The 12,753-nt window shown below is 55.3% G+C and overlaps 1 protein-coding gene across 7 annotated transcripts in view; it reads right to left on the reverse strand.

Moving 5' to 3' along the window:
- Window positions 1-12,753, reverse strand: part of LOC111151087 (phosphatidylinositol-4-phosphate 3-kinase catalytic subunit type 2 beta) — a 64,778-nt gene that overhangs the window by 13,198 nt on the left and 38,827 nt on the right. For all 7 annotated transcript variants that reach the window (XM_022508853.1, XM_022508848.1, XM_022508851.1 and 4 more), the window contains 11 exons: window positions 11,105-11,272; window positions 10,458-10,569; window positions 9,114-9,256; window positions 7,589-7,777; window positions 6,292-6,385; window positions 6,040-6,134; window positions 5,670-5,850; window positions 4,317-4,424; window positions 3,614-3,706; window positions 2,680-2,809; window positions 1,152-1,288 (listed from right to left, as the gene is read on the reverse strand). In XM_022508853.1, coding sequence (XP_022364561.1) covers window positions 1,152-1,288; window positions 2,680-2,809; window positions 3,614-3,706; window positions 4,317-4,424; window positions 5,670-5,850; window positions 6,040-6,134; window positions 6,292-6,385; window positions 7,589-7,777; window positions 9,114-9,256; window positions 10,458-10,569; window positions 11,105-11,272 — 1,450 coding nt within the window. The remainder of the gene's footprint in view (window positions 1-1,151; window positions 1,289-2,679; window positions 2,810-3,613; window positions 3,707-4,316; window positions 4,425-5,669; window positions 5,851-6,039; window positions 6,135-6,291; window positions 6,386-7,588; window positions 7,778-9,113; window positions 9,257-10,457; window positions 10,570-11,104; window positions 11,273-12,753) is intronic.

Genomic DNA, 12,753 nt, shown 5'->3' on the forward strand with positions numbered 1-12,753 from the left:
GGAGAGAAGAATCAACAGGGCTTGGTACAGCAGAGGCGAGCCAGAAGGAACTGTCAAGAAGACTCATGGCTCTGTCTTGGGTGACGACACAGAGGCTCACACCATTTACTGGCAGGAAACACACAAAAGGCGGGCTTCAAGCAAAGGGGAGACAGAAAGCTCGGGTTTGTCTCCACTGAGTTTGAGGTATGGGTGAAGTTCGAGGAGGGACCTCCAGCCTGCAGGTGGCTTAGAGCACAGAGCTCGAGGGAGAAAGGAGGGAATGCTTTGGACGACGTCAGCAAACGGGTGGTACTTAAAGTGTTAAGAGCTGAGGAGCCGCACGAGAATACAAAGAGAGCACAGCAGGCCAGGAATTAAATCCTGGTGATCGCAAATGTTTAAGGCCATCTAGGATCACCTAATTAGATGTTCACTGAACAAACATTCTGATTATGATTCGGCCATCCATATCGGTTTCCCCTCTGGGATAAAATGCACTCATCAATATCTATTAGCGTCGAGGTCCCTTGGAAGTTCGATTATATAAATGGGCATCCTGGCTTACAGTCCGTCTCTTATAAGTTGGGGATTATGACTGGTTCCCTCACCATGAAACTGTGGACCAGCCACGGACCACAGAAGGCCACCAAGGCCCTACCACCTAGGAAGGTTCCACCTAAGGAACAGGCCAGCCTCCCTTTCTACGACCTCTGTCTCCTATCCAGCCTTCATCCTGACTCCTGCTTACTTATAGCCTTGCCCCAAACCAGCTCCGTACACCCGAGTGAATCTTAATTCACATGGTGAAAAGTGCCACTGAACCCCTCCGAGGGCCCAGGAGGAACTGAACAGAAGCCACGACTGGGAGAGATCCAGGCAGTTTCTCAAATGCTGCCCCACACCCCTCCTGCTCCCAAAACTCCATCTGCCAGGGGAACCCAACGGAGGTTTCCCAGCTGGACACCAGCAGATTTTCTCAGTCCACTTACCATGGTCATTTGACCCAAACCCTAGCTATGCGGAGGCACCTGTCAGCCAAGCAGGTTTCTTTCCTCCCGACACAGCTGAGCTGTCTCCTCTGTGCCCATCCAGGCCTTGTGTTCTCACAGCCATGTGCCCGAGTCAGCCGCACCCCGCCCCCAGCTGTGCCCCCCAACCCCCAATCCTACCTTCTCATACTCGTCCTCCCCGGGGTTGTGCTTCTGCAGCCAGTCTGCTAGGGGCCGGTCCTTGAAGGAGCCAGTCACCCCGTGCTCCACCTGGATTTTCCGCAGCGTCTCAGCATTGGGGATCATCTCCACCATCCCTGTGAGAGGGGGCATCGGTGGGGCGCTCCCGAGCAGAGGCAAGGGGACTACGGGGAGGCAACTACGGGAGCCTTGCGGGATGCTTCCCTATAAATGAAGCCCGAGGATATTCGGACAAAGTCTGATAATCAGGGGAAAAGGACAGCAGGAGGAGGAATACCATTCCCAAGCCTCATATTCCATGCTGGGACACCGCAGGGCCCTTTGGTCTCCCTAGTTCATTGCTGCTGTTCCTCTTTTGTTTCTAACTTTTACTGTTGGAATTTTCAGGCACATATATGTGTATGTGTATGTCTGTGTGTGTGTATATATGAACAATGTTTATGAATAATTATTCATATATATGTATGAACATTTAAAAAAAGATTTTATTGATTTATTTGACAGAGAGAAATGAGCACAAGCAGCAGGAGAGGCAGGGAGGGGGAGAGGGAGGAGCAGGCTTCCTGCTGAGCAGGGAGCCTGACTCGGGGCTGGATCCCAGGAGCCTGGGATCATGACCAGAGCCAACGGCAGATGCTCAACTGAGCCACCCAGGCAGCCCTGTATAAACATTTTATACGTATGTACACACACACGCGCGTATACGAATAAAGAGAATGGGATCATGAATTCACACCTAACCATCAGCCCTTTCAGTTACTTGTTTTGTTTTTAATTTCTTTTACAATGTCTGTATTGGTCTACTCCAGGCTTCATCTTCTTGTTCCTTTCTCCTGAATTTTCTCATTTACTTGTTTTTGTTTTTAATCTCTTTTACAACGTCTGTATATCACCCCATTTCAAAAATTGTTTTTACAGATCTTCTTTTACCTATTTCACTCAGCCAACCCTGTTTTTTCCCTTCTTACTGGAGTACGTTTTTTCTTTTTTTTTTTTAAAGTAAACTTTGAGCCCAGTGTGGGGCTTGAACTCACAACCTTGAGTCACAAGCTCTACCGACTAAGCCAGCCAGGAGCCCCCTTATAAATCCCAGACACGTCATTTCACTCATAAATATTTCAAGTACAACTAACAAGGACATAACCACCAAGGCCATTAGCACATCCCCAAAATTAACGATCATTCTTTAACCCAGTCTATACTTACATTTCCCCCTATGGTCTCAAAATAATACCTTTTCACAGCTGGTTGGTTTGAATCAGGACCCGAAGTCTACACGGCACGTCTGGTGGTTACATCACCAAGTCTGTTCTACTTTATTCCAGGTCCCCTCTCTCTGCTCTATCTTCCCTTTTTTTAATGCCCTCCCACAGCTTCTACGGCAACAACCTTGCCAGTTTTGTTTTTCTGGAGAAGCACAGATGGGGAAGGGGAGGAGGTCAATATTAAGGCAAGGGGAGCCCTCCACGCCAGCTGCCCGCGCGCAGCACCCCCACTCCCAGCTGACCTCTGCCCCGGCCCGTGGAGAAGCACCGAAAGATGACCATGCGCATGTCTAGTCCCTCCTGGACCCAGATTTTGCTCATGATGCGAATCATCTGCAGGGTCAGCATGTCCTGGCGAAGGTCGTCCCCGCACTGGATGAAGAAAGTGACCAGAGCTCGAGTTCATCGCCTCGCCTGGCTCCCAGATGCCCCAAAAGAGCCACCCGGGCCCACACGACGACAGGAGACTACTGCCCAGTTTTCCCACCTCCCCTCTCGGCTCACACCGGGTCAAATGACCAGAGGCGGACCAGACATCATGTCCGCCCCTGCAGCATCCCAGCTCTTTCTTCAACCCCCACATCGCCATCTGAACTGAACTGAGATTCCCGATAGTCGAGACTTTTTCAAACATGAGTGTTTATGCCTTGGATCGGGAACCGACACACAGCCAGTACACACATTACGTGGTGCCATACACGTGCCTCCTGTCCCCTGCTAGATTACATGGTCTCAGACTACGGTTTACTTCTCAGGATCACGACTGTCTGGGTCCAACTATTAGGACAGATGGACCGTAGGGATCACCTCGTCCAACCTGCACCTGTTCTCTTAATTTGCTCTTCAATATTGTTGCCGGGCAGCCACGAGGCCTCTGCTTGAATACCCTCAGGCACAAGCAGATCGCCACTGTATCCATCCATCATTGAGATAGCCGCGCCTTCTAGAAAGCCCTCTGTATACCCCGCTGCTAGCTGCCTTGCTCTTCCTAGCCCGCTGGGGCCACGCAGAATTAGGCTCTTGTCTTGGCCCCCTAATAATCCTTCACACGTGAAAACAGGAGCAGGGGCTAATAGCAAGAGACCTGCCCTGGGGCTGTTCCTGCCACCCTTTGCCCCCTCCTCCCCTCCCCTCTACCACCTTCATCATCCCACCAGGCTTGCAAAGTGTCCTCACCTTGAAGATGACACGGATGTTCTCACCCAGTGGGTCCACATTTTGGAAGGACAGCTTCAGGGGGACGGCGTTGGAGTTAAAGTAGGAACAGTCCTGCCATAGGAGAGAGGGTAGGGTAGTGATGACGGTCAGGAAGGAAAAGGGCCTCCGCACCGTGGGTCAAGCTGCTGCTGCGGCTGGTCCTCCTGCTCGCAGTTTCTGCCAGATTCCTCGGGACCCCGCACTGCTTCCTTCCCTCACGCCAGTGTGTTACAGCCTCGGCCCCAGCAAGTGCTCTCTAGTGCCTTCAGTGCATTTGGCATACAACCTAGTAGGATGTGACTCCCATCTACACCTCAATCTACTCCTCTGTAAAATGGGGCTCCCAACAGGACCAAGTTTGTAAGAGTTGTGAGCGTAAGATGCAATCACTGCCATAAAGCACTCAGAAGACCGCAGCACAGAGGCAGTGCTCGGCAGGGACAGAGGACAGCTGCGGTCCTTATCACCAGCCTGGGTCCTGCCTTATCAGGGACGACACTTACCCAGCCCCCGACCCAATTCCTCTACCTTGTGCCGCTGTCAGGCAAAAGTCAGTACACACTAGGTCTGCAAAGAGACCCCGTATAGGTCTCTCTTCCTCCTCTCAATAATCAGGGTGAGAGGACCTCGCCTCCACTGAGCCCTCCCTGCCCCGAGAACCCCAAACCCACCAATCACTCACCCTGGGCACGATGCCCTTAACCAGCAGACTGGGGCTGAGTGGCAGGCGGCAGGAGCCAATCAGGGCAAAGAACTGCCTCACCTCCTCCAGGCCCGTGCGGAGGATCCCCTGAGAGGGAGGGGTGAGGGAGAGTAGGGGTGAGGAGGGTGCCCCTAAGCTTTACTGAGAACCAGGCCTCTCTCCCAGAGCTGGGGGCCCAGGAGTAGCTGGGATGAAAACCACCATCGGAGAAGTGTGGGCAACCCCCAGGAGACCAAGAGGAAGGAAAAGTACCCCAGCCTGGGGTGTCATGCCTGGGACAGTGCACGGGTAGCAAGCCCGGGCAGCTTAGAGAAGTGAGGCAGGGGACACCCCAGTGAACTGGGAGAGCAGGGGCATCTCAGGGGGGCAGTGCGGGACTCAATCCCAGGACCCTGGGATCATGACCTGAGCTGAAGGCAGACGCATAAAGGTTTGAGCCACCCAGGTACTCTCTCCCAATTTTTTTTTTTAAGATTTTATTTATTTATTTGAGACACAGGGCATGAGCAGTGGGGGTGTGTGGGAGAGGGGCAGAAGGAGAAGCAGGCTCTCAGAGCAGGGAGCCCAACACAGGACTCGATCCCAGGACCTCGGGACCATAACCTGAGCAGAAGGCAGACACCTCACCGACTGAGCCCCCCAGGTGCCCTGAAATTCTTGCAATGTTTAAATGTTAGTAACCAGGAACACTGTTGGCCTAATACGGCCTGGTGGCACAAACAGATAAAGGTCCCCGCTCTGGGTAACAGCAGCCCGAGCTACGGCTCCCAGCACAGTGAACAAAGTAGGACTGAATTTCAGCCCACACATGCCCTCTCTGGCTGGCTGTTCTTCTGCAGCGAAACAACTCATACAAATACACTTAACCTTTAAACGGACCAGTTAAATAAAAACTGTAACACAGTGCAGGCCAACCAAAACACATCCATGGGCTGTATCCAGCTTGCAGAATGTCACTCTGTGGCCTATAGGTTAGAGACAGAGTCCCCTCCTTCCAGTCCTTAAATCAGAGATGGCCAAGTGCCATCCTGCTGGTGAGAACGTGGAAGGTATTAACGGCTGGTTACAAAAGCCCGGGACTGGGCGCCTGGGTGGCTTAGTCATTAAGGCTTCGGCTCTATCCCAGGACCCCTGCCTTCGGCTCGGGTCATGATTCCGGGGTCCTGGGATGGAGGCCCGCATAGGGTTCCACTTGGCGGGAGGCGTGCTTCTCCCTCTCCCCCTGCTTGTGTTCCTGCTCTCGCTATGTCTGTCAAATGAATAAATAAAGTCTTAAAAAAAAAAAAAAAAGCCCGGGCCCAAAATGGGTAGAGATGGCCTTGCCCTCCTCACCTGGCGCGCAGAAGGGGCAGCTTCTCGGACCTGCTGGGCCAGCTTGGCCAGGGTACTGACAAGCCAGCACTGGCGGTTAAACTCCTCTCTCAGCCCCTTGCCACAGCAGCACAGCAAGGCTGCCAGCAGGTACTGGTAGCGGATGCTGAACTGAGAATCTTTGAGGCCATCCTTCAGGAGCCTGCAAGGCAAATGGTGGGGGGGTGGGAGGGGGTCTGGACAATTGGGATCACCCGCAAGGATGTGCGCAATGGCGGGGAGGGGTCAGACACCGCTCCAGCTCCCTGGGAAACCCACCCCGAGCCTGAGAGTAAAACATTCCTGCGCCCAGGACGCATGTCTGTCTCCCGCCTCTCCACACGCAGCTCACCAGAAGAAGTAGTGCGTCACTCTCAAGTCTGAGACAGCTCGTTTTAGGAGGAAGCGCACCAAGGGGCTGTCCAGGTAACACTCGTACTTCAGGGCCTATTTAGGGGAAAGGGATCAGGAGACTGTATGGCCTGCCCGTCATCTACACCTGCCACTATCCCGCCGGGGCCCCTGGGTTCCCCAAGGAGGACGCACAGGCGCTTGGGGCCAGGGGAGGGGCCATCAGAACCTGAGGGAAGGCCGGTCTGCCCACCTGCACGAGCTGAGGCAAGTAGTCGAGGAGCTCGGCGTCCGACAGTGAGCCGATCCACTGGACGGCCATCCGTCGCACCTCCTGGTCCGGGAAACTGTAAAACAGAGCCCCGTCCCCTGAAGGCCCGGCTGCAGGCTCTGTGGCCCAGGAGCGAGCTGGCACCCGCATGGCTGGGCTTCAGACACACGCATGGAGAAAAGGCAACGTCCCTCAGAATCTGCCAAGCCACTAGAAGAATCCTGAGTGCCTTGTCTGGATAGCAAGCCTTGAGAATGGCCCTGTCCCCTGGTCAGAGCAGGCATGGGGCCACAGAGGAACAGGACGGTGGCCACTTTCATTCCTTGTAGGATTTAAAGGAAACTGGATGGAGTCTTCAACCCCGTTCCTGAAAATCTTTTCCTCAACTCCCACTGTGCTAGAAATTCCTGTCACTGAAGAACCCTTACATGGATTAAAGCACGAGGGTACCATCCTTTAGCGCAAAGCCAGCCAGATTAAGAACAGAAAACCACGGAGTTTTACATAAGCCAGTACCCCATGGCAGAGGTTACGGAGCAGAGATGAGCAAAAACTGGTCTCAAAAAGTCCTGAAGGCAAGACACATGGATCGGGTACAGTTTAATAACCAAGAGCAGCAAAAAAGAAGCCAGGAATACTGGGTACCATCTGGAAAAGGCAGCCTGAGGGTCTGAAACCAGGAGGAGCATGTCCCTGGAGAACACTTTTGAGGGAAAGAGGGAAGAGAGGACTGTGAAAGTCGAAAGAAGTGGTAAAGTTTGGGCCACCCAGTGCTGTGCACGTGTCAAGACTCAGCCAACATCCAGGTAAGGCTTAGGCCTTTCTGATTTTGGAAATTTTGCCTCTAAAGAACAAACCAACACGTCAAGTTCTAGTCAATGATATACATACACCGAAGTATTTAGAGGGAGGTGTGATGTCTGCAACTTACACTGAAATGTACTAAAAAAAGTAAGACGGACTGATGGTTGGATGGAGGGATGTACACACAAGAAATTAAATACAGCAAATAGTGAAAATGGTTGGGATCTAGGTAGTGGGTCCATGGATGCTCCCTGTAAAATTTTTGGCTCTGCAGTACGCTTAGAAAATGTTCCCAATGTCACACAGCAGGGAAAGGAGACAAAGAAAAAGCAAAAAAGCAGTGAAGACACCCTGAGTTTCCTAGCCCACTTTATTACCACTTCCCCAGGACTGGCTCAGGCTAGCGGTGGGCAGTGCCAAGCCCTGGCCCCGGGAAGGACTCGCGGTCAAGGAAAGGCGGGTGTTAACAACTTACGTGGCATGCAGGAGCCCCAGGGCATCCTGGTGGTTCATGTGGGTCCACTGCTTCAGGAGAGCATAGATGTCGGGCAGGCAAGCCCACTCCCAGCTGGGGGCGCTGGCGAGCACCAGGGGCAGGGAGCTCACCTCCAAATGGCAATAGTATCGCTTCTCCCACAGGCGCTTCTTGTCAGCGTCCGTGAGCCTGCGGGTGCGGGGAGCCCAGAGACAGCACGGTCAGCCACGGGAACGGCTGACTCTCCACGAGAATGCCACACATTCTCCAGCTCAGTGGTTCCCAGGCTTTGCTGCACACTGCAATCACCTGGGGAGGTTTACAAAGCCCCCGTGCCTGGGCCACGCCCACACCTGCGGAGTCAGAACGTCTGCGGAAACCAGGCATCGGTATTTTCGAAAGATCCCCAGGTGAAGCGTGTGAAGCGAGGTTTTGGGGGCACCAGGGCCTAAGTCTCATCTTTGGTCCTGACATCTCAGGGCCTCTCCGACTGAGGCCGAATGCACAGGTCACCGGCGGCCGGCAATCGACCGCACCTCCTGCGGATGCCCTTAGAGCTCCACTCCCAAGGGGAGCCACCAGAGGGCAGTGCTCCCCCCTATGTACGGGTCTGGAGGGCTGAGAAGCCTCTGGGGCTTCCCGGGGCCAGCTGGAGGGTCTATAGAAGCCACAGCTAATTAAGCCTTGCCTGAGATCAGGTGTCTAATGGGAGAAGGGAGCTGAGGGGAAAATGAAGCAAGGGGTCAGCAGAGGAGTGGGGGCGGGGGGATCTGTCGTCACTCAGCTACTTTGACTCCTTGGGTGGGATATGAGGGAGAGATGAGCCCCATCTCCCCTGCCCCCGGCCCCCATACACACACTCATGCACACGCACGGGCACGCGCTTGCAGCATAGGGCCACACAGTGCAGGAGCCAGACAGGTATACAGGGAGAGCAGGTGGGGCAGGGCCCCCATCGCCCCCATCCCACCCGCTCCTGGAGCTCCCTGCTCCCCACTCCTCACCCCTCCCCCTCCAATCCTGGTGAGAGAAGCAGCCCCAAAGATGACATCAGCTTGGACTCGCTTCCCCTCGAGAGCTGCCAGCCTGCCCCGACACCTGATCCTTTTTGGAAAGTGATGGGGCCAGAGAAACGCAAGAGGCTGTGGGTATGGAAGGGGCAGGAGGTGGGGGCAGGGTGGTGAGGACAGGAGCCAGCCGCCCCCATGGATAGCAAGGAGGAGACAACATATCTTGGGGGACGGAAGGGGCAAAGCTCTGGTCCTCTGGCAAGCTGAATCTGGACCAGGTCCCCATTGTGCAGATGGGCATTCCGAGATCCAGTCTCCTAGCCCCGGCCTCTCCACTTTCCTAGCGTCAGGATGCCCGCAGCGGAGCCCTCTCTCCACTGCGTCCTGCTTCAACGCCAGGGCCCACCCCATCCCACCTCCACTCCCAAAGCAGGCGGGCAGGACCTGGAGCTGGCAGGGGAGAGGTCAGACAGAACGGGGCCAGAGCCACACTCGGGGAAGGCCCCGGGCCTCACCAGTACAAGGACTCCTTCCGCATGATGTTCTTAAGCACACGTTGGTCTTCTTCCCGGAGGCTGCCAAACACATAGCGGGGACTGAACTTGTCTCCAGGGGGGCTGGTGAACTTGATGTCAAAGGCTGAGGTGGGGAAGTCGATCTGGGGGATGGTGTCAGAGAAGAGGGGAGAGAAGACAGACAGGTGAGTGAGAAGGTGAGCCTCCACCTTCCTGGCTCTCCAGGGCCTCTGTGTCAGGTGTTCTCCCTCTTTTCCTTCCTCCCTCCCTCCCCTGCAAGTTGCTTGTAAAATAACCCCGCTGGACTTGGGACTTTGGGGAAAGCCTCTTCCAGTTGTCACTTCCAGCAAAAAATGAGAAGGAAACAGAGGGAGAGAGGAACAGGGAAGTGAGAAAGAGGCTGGGCAGAGATGTAGCCAGGTGGGGAAGGGGGCGCGGCCCCAGGCCAGAACTTGGAAAAGAAGTGTCAGCAGGCTGAACCCTTGATAGCCTCCAAGCTGAGGCCAGGGAGCCTTCAGGGCAGCCCTGGAAGGCGCTGCTGCCTGATGGGAAGTGGGACCACATGCCAGGGGAGGGCCCTACCAATTCTCAACCCTGTGCCCCTGGCTCCCCTAGCTCTAGGCCGCCCCATGTTCATCCTCCTAAACTGGGTATCAGAGTGGAGTGGGTCCTACATTCCCGCAATCAACAAATGTTTAGTGGAAAGTCGCCAAGCAATGTTCCAGGTCCTGGGCTTTAAGTCTGGTTAATTAAGGGAGACAAAAACGCCTGCCTCTGGAGTCTTTGTTCTGTGTTATTCTATTTCATGCTCTAGCCACTTTCATATTCCAGATTCCATACCAGAGCATGCCATGATCTATATGAAAGGGGAGCCAGAAACCAGTAACTAGACCGTGGGCTTGACCAACTCCTCCTCCTCTCCCCAGGCAGGGAGTCTACTCCGAGAGAGTACTGAGTGGCTGCACGAGGGGGGGGGGGCTTCCCCTCAGGCCCCAAAAGGGGACAGCTCAGCCTTTATCCGACTCAGTCATGTGCGGGCTCAATACAAAGGACTCCAAGTTGCTGGGCCCCCAGATAGGGGTGCAGGTGCTCAGGCCCTGCCTTTGGCCTCCTTGAGATGGAAAGTAACCTCCAGGAGATGGCACACATTCCACAGACTCACCCTCCCACTCCAGGTCTAACCAAATCACTCTGGTTGCTTCTATCACATCAGTGCACTGTGCCCAACAAGCCAGCACTTTCTCTTACCTCCTAGCCCAAACCTCCAGGCGGAAAACTCAGAGCTGCCTCTTGGATAGCCCTGTGCAGCGGGCAGGAGGGACGGTCCTGGGGCCGCGGTCTCACCTGCAGGATGACGCTATCCGGCTGGTGGAAATTAGGTGCGCTCCAACGGGCGCTGGGGCTTTCCTGTGTTGCTGGCCATAAACCCAGAAGCTTCCGACCACAGGTCAGGACTCTAAGGAGAATGGAGGGGAGAGGAATGAGCCAACAAACACAATGGCTAAGGAGATGGTTTTCCTCCTGCTCCCCCATCCAAAAATCGGCCTTTGAAGCCAGCATCCAACTCTGTCATTCTCTTAGACCACAGGCTCTTCCTTCTTCTAGGTCCTATAAAAGCACACCCCCTCCAGGAAGCTTCTGGATGACCTGGTGGTAGGGATGCCCCACAAGGCAGAGAGGTGGACTAGATGACCTCTAAGGCCCTTCCAATGACAGGGCCAGATGACGCATTACCGGAGCACTCCGTTTTCACACACCCCGCCCCTCTCCCTGCCCTCCTTCTGCCCAGAAGCTCTTGGTCACATCAGTTGTTCTGATCTTTACTTCTGTGCCTTGGTCCCCCTGCTAGGGCCCTCTGGACTCTGTGGGTGATGAGCCCCACACGGCCAACCCTCCCAAGGGACACTGGCCAGTGCAGCACCCAGGCCCCTCTTTCTATCCCCCTCCTTCCCTTCCGAGGCCAAGAAGCCGCTGGCGTGGGAGACACGTACTGCCTGAAGTTGAACAGTGGGGTAGTGACCCAGCCAAGGGCTTCTGGCAAACGCCGCTGCTTATTGGCCTCCGAGGAGCTCCCAGGCAGGGGGATGGGCAGAGCGTAGAGTGTGGCGCACAGCAGGGTCTCCCGAGGCAGCCGGTTCACCTGTATCGGGAAGCAGATCCTGGGGAGGACAGGAAACCAAATCAGGAGGTGCCGCCCTTGTGGAGGCAAGGGACAGGTGGCCCAGGAAGCTGAGTGGAGCCTGAGAACTTGCCCTGCCTCTCGGGATATCAGATGTGCTCCCCAGGGAAGCCCGGAACCAGGACAGGTCACAACCTCCGCTGGACACTTCCAGAAGTACACTGTGCTGTTTGTGCAGACTTTCCGTAGAGTGTGCCTAACATCCTGATTTGGAGGCCACCCCGTGGTGACCAGACAGAACCTGGGCAGCCAGAGCCATCTCAGAGTTCAGGTGACCTCAGGTCCCATAGTTAAGCCACACATGCGGTTTCAGGATTTCTGCAGAGGGTCCCTAAGAAGCTGCTCCTCTTGACAATCCTTATCCCTTCCCCCATCCCCAGGCTAAAAACACGAGGAGGAAGAAGCAGCAGAAGAGGGAGAAACAGCACAGTGTTCCTTGCCCTCGGGCCACCCTCCCCCAATAGTCCTCCCACCTGCCTGTCCTCTCCTGCCCCTACTTTGCCCAGCCCCCCAGGGCACAACACGGTTTGTTCTGGCCCCAAAACATTTTCAAAGCCAAAGGGACAAAGAGAAGGGGCTTCCCAAAGTCCCTGGGGGGAGAGCAAGCAAACTGGCAGAATTGAGACACGTAAGCCGTGCCACTACCTAAGTCCAGATGTGTTCTCCAGGGTCTCCTCTGCCAGAATCACTCCCAGCCACTCCCTCCAAGTTCAGCATCAGGAGCTGGGGTGGAGTGAGGAGGAGAGAGGAGGGGAGCCCTGGAAAGCCTGAGGGAGGACCCACATTACCTGTTGGGGAAGTTGTCCCTGGGCCAAAGTCCACACTGTCACACCCTCCTGGCCAGCCCAGAGCAGTTTCTATGCCAAAAGGCACAGAGGCAGGGAGGCCACCCCCAAGGTTCGCAAGAGTTCTGATCAAGCAGGCTCCCTCCACAGCTGCCCCTCACTCCTGCAGGAACATCTCCACCTAAGTGAGGCACTCCCTCCCACCCGCCAGAGACTGGCAGAGCCCTGCTGTCCCAGCTGCCTGTACCCTGGGGGCCCATGGCTATAATTAGGGCCCCTCTACCAGCCAGCAGACATGCCAGGCCGGGGCTTGGCTGGGGGATGGCAGAGCCTAGCTGCTGCGCCTATTTTGAGAATTAGCTGATCCCGGCACCGCGGCAACAGGACAGTCAGCTGACCCCACAGCAGAGTGGAAAGGGGGCTGGTGCTGACCCCTCTGTCAGCCCAGGAGAGGCTTCCCGCTGGGCATCTGGAGGTGAAGAGAATAGGAAGCCACAACCCCTAGAACCAGCCAGAATCCCCTTCTCCTCAGTTCTCGAGTCCTTCCAGCATTCCAAAACCTCTGCCACTGACCATCACCCTGGGTCTGTCAGGATAACCAGCACATTGACTACAGACTGAACCTCCTCCTTGCCTGTGAAACCGCTCTCCTTCCCTCTGCAGCCATTCCTCAACA

This window comes from Enhydra lutris, unplaced genomic scaffold (assembly GCF_002288905.1).
Source record: "Enhydra lutris kenyoni isolate GAN:26980312 unplaced genomic scaffold, ASM228890v2 scaffoldscaffold25, whole genome shotgun sequence".
NCBI lineage: Eukaryota > Metazoa > Chordata > Mammalia > Carnivora > Mustelidae > Enhydra > Enhydra lutris.